This window comes from Urtica dioica, chromosome 9, assembly GCF_054948205.1.
Source record: "Urtica dioica subsp. dioica isolate 48M chromosome 9, U.dioica_male_clone48M_v1_H2, whole genome shotgun sequence".
Taxonomy (NCBI): domain Eukaryota; kingdom Viridiplantae; phylum Streptophyta; class Magnoliopsida; order Rosales; family Urticaceae; genus Urtica; species Urtica dioica.
In genome coordinates this window covers 24,893,348-24,903,518 of record NC_142764.1, presented here as the reverse complement: position 1 = coordinate 24,903,518, position 10,171 = coordinate 24,893,348, and the positions used below count along the sequence as shown (strand labels likewise).

General features: G+C 38.0%; 1 protein-coding gene and 1 pseudogene across 2 annotated transcripts; both read right to left on the bottom strand.

Moving 5' to 3' along the window:
- Positions 1–710: 710 nt before the first annotated feature.
- Positions 711–4,069, bottom strand: LOC149386107 (G-type lectin S-receptor-like serine/threonine-protein kinase SD1-29). The gene is made up of 7 exons (XM_089626469.1): positions 2,681–4,069; positions 2,469–2,585; positions 2,136–2,329; positions 1,840–2,050; positions 1,508–1,745; positions 1,269–1,419; positions 711–1,191 (listed from the first exon to the last, which is right to left on the bottom strand). Exons 1-7 carry the CDS (start codon positions 3,990–3,992, stop codon positions 892–894), a joined length of 2,523 nt encoding a protein of 840 aa, XP_089482595.1. The 5' UTR covers positions 3,993–4,069; the 3' UTR covers positions 711–891.
- Positions 4,070–5,115: 1,046 nt separating this feature from the next.
- LOC149386106 (G-type lectin S-receptor-like serine/threonine-protein kinase At1g61490) lies at positions 5,116–8,373 on the bottom strand (annotated as a pseudogene). Its single transcript, XR_016301350.1, has 6 exons — positions 7,037–8,373; positions 6,858–6,949; positions 6,470–6,663; positions 6,171–6,381; positions 5,643–6,079; positions 5,116–5,564 (listed from the first exon to the last, which is right to left on the bottom strand). The product of XR_016301350.1 is annotated as a G-type lectin S-receptor-like serine/threonine-protein kinase At1g61490 (transcript).
- Between the last annotated feature and the right edge of the window lie 1,798 nt (positions 8,374–10,171).

The following is a 10,171-nucleotide window of genomic DNA, read 5'->3' as shown; positions in this document are numbered from 1 at the left end:
ATATAAATATATATATATATATATATATATATATCTATTTAAAATATAATTGTTATATGTATCATTAAATGATATATACATAATATCTATTTGTTATAGGATTTTTGTCGATATATCCGTCGGTAGTCGATATATCATCGGTAGTCGGTATTGAAATTGTTATAAGATACCCGTCGGTAGTCGATATATCATCGGTAGTCGATATATCATCCGTTGATACTCAATATAGTAGTAAAATCAAAACTTCGGTATCGGTATCGATATTTTAATCCTTGATTGAAAATCTCAAAATCATGAAGAAGAGGGCTCCATTAGTGTTTTGCTCTAACTTTGCCAAAAGCATCTGAATCGTCTTGAATTACTCCGATTTTGTTCCATGAAAACTCCAAAAGCTAGTCTCCCTAATAACCTGAAAAATCTAAAGAAACTACAAGAAAAAAGATGATAAAAAAAACCCTAAAGATTAACTTCAATTCAAAATTAAAAGTATATAATAAGTGTGTGTAAAAGGCATTTAACAAACATCTCCTTTAAATATGCTATTTCTTTATTAAAAAATTAATTATTGCGGTGGTCGGAATTGGACCATGATATTGGTTCATTAATCCATTTAAAGATTGTTTATACACCGATGGCTTTTTGTGTGAGAGTGGAAACATGTGCAAAATCGATTCAGCTATTATTAATATTATTATTATTATTATTATTATTATTATTATTATGTATAATGAAGTTAAATATAAAAAAAATAAGTTACAATGAGAGGATCTGTGACTTAATAAATTTTGTAGTCTCTCTAATAATCTCCGTTGTTGGTCATTTAATTGCTGAATGCAAACATGGTTTTGTGTATTGTCGGCGGCGATAAATCAGGGTGTGACTGTATTATCATCATCGACCTTCAAGCATTGACACGGTGGCCTCATTGGCAGAGCCTTGGGTGTCATTGTGTTGCCGAACTTGGGCTTGTGGCCTTTGGAGAGTGAAAAGAGGCTCTTTCAGTCGAGGACGATCTGTCTCGTTCATTAGCATTGATATTAAGTCTGACATTGTTGGCCTGTCTGAGGCCTGGTCTTGTACGCAAAGAAGCCCCACGTGTACGCATCTCATTGCTTCCTCTGAAGAGTAAGCATTTTCTAATGCTTTGTCCACCATTTCTACTTCTCTGCCTTCGCTCCACAACCCCCAAACCTGACAAATGATTAAAAAAACGATTTTATAGAATTTTAAACGAACTCAGGTTAGAGAGAGAAGGGGATATAACTCACATAACCAATAAGACTCAAGTGTTGGTCGTTAAATTTGAAACTTGTGTTCTTCCGACCACAGACAATCTCTAATATCAAGATTCCGAAGCTGTACACGTCCGATTTTTCGGAAAAAATCCCGCCCATGGCATACTCAGGAGACATGTAACCGCTGTGCTTGATTACGAATATAGAGTGAGGCGTGAGGCATGAAATATTTGACGACTTAAATGTTGGATTGAAAGGAGAAGAATACTTACAGGGTTCCGACCACCCTCTGAGTATTGGCAATATCGAGCGTCTCTTTGAAAATCTTAGCGAGTCCAAAGTCGGATATTTTAGGATTCATCTTGTCGTCTAGGAGAACATTGCTGGCCTTGAGGTCTCTGTGTATAACCCTTAAAAAGGAATCGCGGTGGAGATATACGAGACCCCTTGCAATGCCGATAATAATGTTGAAGCGCGTTTTCCAATCAAGTTGCTCACTTTTTCGTGAATCTAATAATTGAAAACTAGCGATTTATTTGGGCAAGATGATCGGAAGAAACTATTTATAGTTCATGCCAGCTAGATCAGGGAGTGTGAATCTTACTAAAGATTAAATTATCCAAGCTTTTGTTTGGCATGTACTCGTAAACGAGTAACTTCTCGTCGTTCTCCGTGCAAAAACCGAGAAGCCTGACAAGATTTCTGTGCTGGAGTTTGGAAACTAATACCATTTCATTCTGAAACTCTCTCGTGCCTTGCCCCGAACTGCTAGCCAGTCTCTTAACCGCTATCTCTGTGCCGTCTTGTAGTTTTCCCTGCAAACCACACCCGTGAATAATTTCAGGTTTATTCAGAAGTTTTTTTTTTATATATAACTTGAAACATTTAACAAATATTTACCTTATAGACCGGGCCAAATCCTCCTTCACCAAGTTTGTTGTTAAAGTTGAAGTTATCGGTTGCCAGCAAAAGGCTCTCGTAACCGAAAATAGGAAACTCCAACTGGTGATAGTTTTGCTCTGTAAATTGAAGATTTGATCTAAAATTGCTGCTTTTCGTTGCGCATCTAGTCTTCTCCGCGATTCGCTCATCTTCTTAGAAAAATGAAAAGAGCGCGTATCGACTTTGTTAATCATTGTTAAATATGACATGATTTCATCACAAAACCAATTGACAATGACTAAGTAAACATTATGTTAATCACTTGAGATCTTAAACAGCTGAGTTACTTACTATTTTGATTAGCATTTCTCCTACACAAACAGATCACTAGAATGACACATGAACTCACAACACATGAAATAGTTGCAAGGCTGATTATGATTTCCTTTTTGTCGCTTTTACCCCCACCTGCGAAATCAAGCGAAATAGCTATAGCTTAAAAAAAATGAAATATTGTAAAAAAGAGATTGATAAAGTTTTCAGAAGTTGAAGATTACACTCACCTAGCTCTCCGTGAGCAAGACGGATGAATAGAGATTCACCGTCGAAGGAAAATTGTTGGACATCAATAATGCTCTCTGACCATACCAAACAGCCTATGCGATTGACATAAGCATAAGCACTGCAAGAACAATTTTCCATGCACGATTTCCGACAGTCGTTCGTGTTTATAGGACGAGTCACGTATTGGTAAAAATCAGGAAGCTTTGTACTTGAGAGCTCTAAAAAGCCGTCGCTTTTCCCTCGACTATTGTTTTTCTCACAGAGCAGCTCGGCTCTCCTAAAGCACCCTTGAGTCCAATTCTGTTCCTTCCACTCAAGATTCGATTTTGGAGCGTAGCCTTTCAAGCACCTGCAAATCGGAGGCTCGTAGGCGTTGCAAACCCCGAAATTACCGCAAAAACCGTAAAAATCACAAGGATTATTTAGCGACTTTCCGGCCATCGACCAATCATGGCCGTCTTCTTTGAACATGAATATTAAAACACCCTGCGGCGATATGAAGAACTTTGAGGAGACAGAGACGTTGAAGGGATTGAAATATTTGAAATGGAGATGTGCAGATCTGTGCTCCTCGTCTTCCATGACATCAAACCGGTTCCTATTCGACCCATCCACGCCCGGAATTCCTATGAACTTTGACCCGTCCCACGGCCCGGATCTCCAGTGAGGCCTTTTCCCGTTCCATATGAAGACCTGAGCTGGCATAACAGTGGTCGAGACTCCAAAACTGAAATTCCCGAGCTTTGGATCGGAGTCGCTCGTCCAAGAAGTCAGTACGTCGTTCTCTCCTGTTTTCCCGTCGAACCCTATTGCCGAGCCTGGCAAGAGCGTGTCTCCGAGACTATCGAAACTCTGCCATAAAGTCTCGTTTGTTTCAACATCCTTGAGAACCAAGTTTCCGTTGTACAATAGCGTTGCAGCGGAGCTGTTTAACACAATACGAGGGCTGGTTGACCAGACAGAATCGTTGTTTCCATCGACGAGCTCTAAATTTCCTTTTTCGCCAATCCTTAAACTCGCTGAAGAATCTGCGACGCTGACTGGTCTCTCTCTGTTTAGTACCCAGACTATAGTCTGTGGAGATATTTCCTTGTACCAGATTCCCACATACTGATCACTTGTTGAATTATTTGGACTGAAGAAGCCTAATTCGAAAACCTGACCCGGCGAGATCAGAGAGTTTTCTCGAGACAGTGTCTGGAACCGAGTTATGATCTCGAGTGCACAACAGTATTCTGATGATAACAATATCATTTTGACGAGAGATATTGTAGCAAGTAACAATCGGCGATCTCTGTGCTTTGAGGACATTTTCTTATTGACTATGAAAATAATGCTAAACAGTTGATGCCCAAAAGGGTAAGAAGCGAGCAAAGAAGATAAAAAGATTTGAAATTTAAGCTGGCTGTTTCACACTACACTTTCCTGGTATCAGCACAGACACTTTTGTATTATTGATGATGTGACAGCAAATTCGAGCTCAATTTTCAACAGCTTCGTTGCAATATTTCTCTCCGAAAACTTGTCTTTATTAAAGGACTCGAAAATCACGATTAGAAAATAGTCATAAATATACAGCTCACGAAGAAAAGTCATTGAATACCAAACATTATGTACAAAGTGTGATAATGTAAGAATGAAGAAATAAAATTTTCTTGAACAGAGATATGTCTGTAAAATTAAATCGAAAAAGGTAGAAAGAGCATAGTCGCTATTCTATCTCTACGAAAGAATATGCAAAGTTTGAATAGCCAGCTCAAAAACATCAACGTTTGTGATGACCAAGAAGCAAGTGATCGCCAAATAAATCCAATTTTCGACAAGCATAATTTGCATAAGTAGACCTGGTTAAAGCTATGGAGTTATTTATTTCATTCTTCTTCATCGTCACCGTCAATCATAACCCGGTGAGCCCGGCCAATGAAGACCATTGAGCACATGAAACTTATTTCTTATCTGATGTTACTGCTGGACAATAAAATTTCGTTCATTTATCATTCTTTGTCCACTCAAGATTATTTATACACCAATGGCTTTTTGTGTATGAGAGTGGAAGCATGTACAATATGAATTCATCTATTATTATGTATGATGAAGTTGAATCTCAAAACTAAGTGACAGCGTAATTTATGACTTTACAAATCTTGTTAAGTCCCTTTGTTTTTAGGAAAAATGGCATGAACTAGCCAATTCAAACTATGGCTTTTGCAAAATAGCCATAGTTTCATTAGGTTAACCAAAATAGCCATTACTCTCATCCCTGGACTAAATTAATCCTGCCTGGATTAAATTTAATCCCGATATTTTGTGTGGATTAAATTTAATCCTGCCTGGATTAATAATCGCAGCTTGGCTATTTTGCTTATACTTGATAAACTTTGGCTATTTTGCAAATCCTTAAGTTCTATTTGGCCATTTAGCCGCTTGACCCTTGTTTTTACGACGCGGGATCCTTAAACACACCCCAATCGAAATGCAAGCGATGTAGGCTATAAGTTTTTCTCTCTCTGATAATCTATATTGTAGATCATTTAAATGCTGACGGGAACATGGTTTTATATGTTGTGACTCTTTTATCATCATCGACCTTCAAGCATCGACACCGTGGCCTCATTGGCAGAGCCTTGGGTGTCGTTGTGTAGCCGAACTTGGGGTTTTGGCCTCGGGAAAGTGAAAAGAGGCTCTTTGGGCCATGGACGATCCGTCTAGCTCGTTCATCAACATCGATACCAAGTCCGGCGTTGTAGGCCTATCCAAGGCCTGGTCTTGTACACAAAGAAGCCCCACGTGTACACATCTCATCACTTCCTCTGAAGAGTAGGCATTTTCCAGTGCTTTATCCACCATTTCTACGTCCCTGCCTTGACTCCACAACCCCCAAGCCTGACACAAGATAAAAAAGAGATTTTAAAGAATTTTAAACAAACTCGTGTTAGAGAGAGAGAAAGGGAAATAACTCACATAGCCAATGAGGCTCAAATGTTTGTCGTTAAATTTGAAACTCGTGTTCTTCCGACCACTGACAATCTCTAATATCAAGATTCCGAAGCTATACACGTCTGATTTTTCGGAAAAAATCCCGCCCTCTAATAATGTGAGATGCCGGGATTAACTGGTTTGAGAGCTTAAAATGTTGAATAAAAAGAAGAAAAAGGCTTACACCGTTCCGACCACCCTTTGGGTATTGGCAACATCGTGCGTCTCCTCGAAAATCTTAGCGAGTCCAAAGTCAGATATCTTTGGATTCATCTTGTCGTCAAGTAGAACATTGCTGGCCTTGAGATCTCGGTGTATTACCCTTATAAAAGAATCGCGGTGGAGATATACGAGACCCCTCGCAATGCCGATAATAATGTTGAAGCGTGTTGTCCATTCAAGTTGCTCGCTTCTTTGTGAATCTAAATCATTGAAAACAAGAGATTTTTTAGGATGGGATAAATACAAGAAATTATATATAGTTCATGCTACATTAGAGAATGTGACACTTACTAAAGATAAAATTATCCAAGCTTTTATTGGGCATGTACTCGTAAATGAGTAACTTCTCGTCGTTCTCGGTGCAGAAACCAAGAAGTCTAACAAGATTTCTGTGTTGGAGTTTAGAAACTAATACCATCTCGTTTTGAAATTCTCGCGTGCCTTGTCCTGAACTTCTAGACAGTCTTTTAACGACTATTTCCGTGCCGTCTTGCAGTTTTCCCTGCAAACCAGCCGCATAAATTTTTAGCCCATATAATAATATTTTTATGCTTATTAAAAAAATGATCTTGGAACACATAAAAATTTACCTTATAGACAGGGCCAAATCCTCCTTGACCAAGTTTGTTGCTAAAGCTGAAGTTATCCGTAGCGGCCAAAAGGCTCTCGTAGCCAAAAATAGGAAAGTCACACTCATAATTTTGCTCTGTAAATTGAATATTTGTTCTGTACTCTCTGCTTGTCCTTACAATTTCGGACTTCTCGGTGACTGCCTCGACTTCTCCTGATTATCGAGCAAGAAAAAAAAATGGAAAACAATCAGATTTAGTTTTATAAAATTTAAATGAAGTACAAGTAAAATAGTACTTAGTTCCTAAGATAACTATGCTGAAACTCAAAATAAGCGAAGAAGTTGTAATTGTGAAACAGAAAAAGAGTGACCATGCATTATAGTACAGAATCAAATCAGATACTTACTTTGTTTATTGGCATTTCTCCTACACAAACAGATCACTAGAAAGATAGATAAACTCACAACAACTGAAATTGTTGCAAGGCTGATCATTATCCTCATTTAGGCGCTTCTTCCTCCATCTAAGAGAGATCAACGAATAGCTAATTTCAAAACAGGTTCAAAATAATATAAAGTGATTTACATATATTTCTCAGGTCTAAGATTATACTCACCCAGATCTCCGTGAACAAGGCGGAGAAACAGCGATTTGCCACCGGAAGAAAATTCCTGGACATCAATAATTCTCTCTGACCATACCAAACAGCCTATGCCGTTCACAAAAGCATAAGCGCTGCAAGAACAATTCTCCATGCACGATTTTCGACAATCGTCTGGATTTTTCGGAAAAGACAAGTATTGGTAGAAATCAGGAAGCTTTGTGTTTGCGAGCTCATGAAAGAGGTCATTTTTTCATCCACTATTCTTTCTCTCGCAGGGCAGCTCGTCTAGCCTCAAACACCCTTGTGTCCAATTCTGTTCTCTCCACTCGAGATCAGACATCGGAGCATACCCTTTCAAACATCTACAGATAGGAGACTCCGATGCCTTGCACACCCCAAAATTACCGCAAAAACCGTACACATCGCACAAGCTCTTTCGAGACTCCCAGAGCATCGTCCAATCACCGCCTTCTTCTTTCAACATAAACAGAAGAACACCCTTCGAAGATATGAAGAACTTGGTGAAAACGGAAGAGACGTTGTAGGGTTTGAAAGAGAGATGCGCGGTTCTCTGCTCCGCGACTTCGATGAGACCAAAAGGATTCTGATACGACTCGTCCATGGTCGGGATTCCGGTGAACTTGTTCCCGTCCCACGGCCCGGATCTCCAGTGCGGCCTCGTCCCGTTCCATATAAAGACCTGAGCTGGCATAACCTTGGTTGAGACTCCAACGCTGAAATTCCCGGGCTTTGGATCAGAATCGCTCTTCCAAGAAGTTAAGACGTCGTTCTTTCCTGTTTTCCCATCAAACCCTATTGCGGAGCCAGGTAAAAGCGTGTCTCCAAGCTTATCAAAACTTTGCCATAAAATCTCCTTTGTTTTGACATCCTTGAGAACCAAGTTTCCGTTGTCCAAGAGCGTTGCGACCGAGCTATTCGAGGGGACACGATGGTCGGTTGACCAGACAGAACCGTTGTTTCCATCGACGAGCTCTAGATTTCCATTTTTGCCGATCCTTAAACTCGCTGGAGAATCTGTGACGCTGATTGGATTCTCTCTGTTGAGTGCACATACGATAATCTGTGGAAATATTTTCTTGTACCAAATGCCCACATACCGATTGCTTGCTGAGTTGTTCGGGCTAAAGAAGCCTAACTCGAAAACTTGACTGGGCGAGATGAGAGTCTTTTCTTCAGATAGTTTCTGGAACTGAGTGATGTTCTCAATTGCACAGCAATACTTAGATGTTAACAAAAACAAAACTACCAGAGATATTGGAGCCGGTAAAAGGTTGAGATCGCTGTACTTGGAAGCCATCTTCTTAGCGACTACGAAAATAATGTAATATATTTGAAGGTATAAAAAATAAAGGTTTTCATTGGTTTATGTTGCTGAGTTGAATGAAACGAAGAAGATGAGAAATCAGCGAACAATATATTATTAAGTTTGAAGTTTTTCAGTTGGTTGTTCACACTTTACTATCCCAATTATATCAATTTTGAAGAATTTTGAACAATTTTTCACTGTTGATAATTTGACAACAATTGGTCTTTAAAATATCGTAATGGAAAATTAAGATGCGTCATGTGTAGCATGGCTTATAAAATTGAGCATTTTCAGGTACCTTGGAACGCTTAACGAATCAATGATTGCTTCCTGTTTGACACGACTATTGAAAAAATGATTATTCAAAGATATACAACTCGAGGAAAAGTCAAAGTGATCGTTCACCAACTATATTTCAAGTGTCTGCTTTGAAGAGATTCGAAGTCTTCTTTTCTTGCTTGGTGGAGTTTGTGCTTTGTTAAAAATAGATTAGCAAAATAACTAAAGTATAAGTTTTTAGAAAAATAGTCAAATTCATGTCGTCAAATTTTATTTTAACACTTTGATTAGAATTTTTGACGATTTATATAAGTAATTTATCGATTTCAAAAAATTCAATCACAGACTATTAAAACTTTGTATAGTTACACATTTTCCGCTATTGCTCAAGTTATATTGGCATACATGTTTATCTTAGATGAGCATTTGTATACTTGAGTCCTTTTGAAATGTCACCTGCGGCTGCTATGGCCGCCTCGCCGCCGCCCACCTGGGGCTGGGCAACCGTGACCTCGCCGTTGCCAACTACAAGAAGGGTCTAGATATCGATCCCAACAACCACGCCTTTTGTGGGGGTGGAGTAAGTTCATCTCAGAGAGCAAATCATGAAGAAAAGCGAATTATTTTTGGGCAGGCTTGTAACAAAACAAATTATTTTTGGGGTAAGTTCATTTTTCATTCTAAAGTGAATTTTTGGCATGGAGTTGTATTGGCATGTTGGCTTAACAGTTCTAATATATTTATTTTGCATAGCTGAATATATTAGCATGGAGTTATACTGGCATATATTCGTGTGCTTTTGAACTTGTATATTTGATACCAAAGAAGATTTAGTGACAACGAGGTCACTAATCCATTGGTTTTAAAGACAAAGCTGTCATTGGAACTAAATTCCATAATTCTTTAACTATACTATAGGTTTAGTGACAACATTTTACCTAAACTATAGGATTAAGTGACAATGTTGTCATTTTAAAATATAGGATTAGTTACAACAATATTACTTAACTACATGTTTAATGATAATAACATTGAAAAATTTGTTGATTTATTGAGTACATAGATGTCAACAAATGACATGATTTGTTGACATGATATCTATGTCAACAAATCAACAAACTTTCCGGTTATCATTTGTTGACATATACATGTCAAGAAATCATGTCCTTTTTTGACATCTATGTCAATAAATCAATAAAATCAAAATTTTCATATATATGTCAACAAATTGTATCAGTTTTGACATATTTATGTCACAAATCAACAAACTTTCAAGTGGTGTTATTTGTTGACATCTATATGTCAACAAAGCATATCAATTGTTAACATATATATGTCAACAAATTGTCGAACAAACCTAGATTTCTAAAATAAAAAACCAGATTTCTTGACGAGACTTGGAGAAAAAAAAAAGTAAAGAAAAAATAGGTAAAAAAAAATTAAAAAAATATATTCTCTCTCCAAGATTTACTAGTAAATTTATCTAAATCATGATTTTGGTGGAAAATGA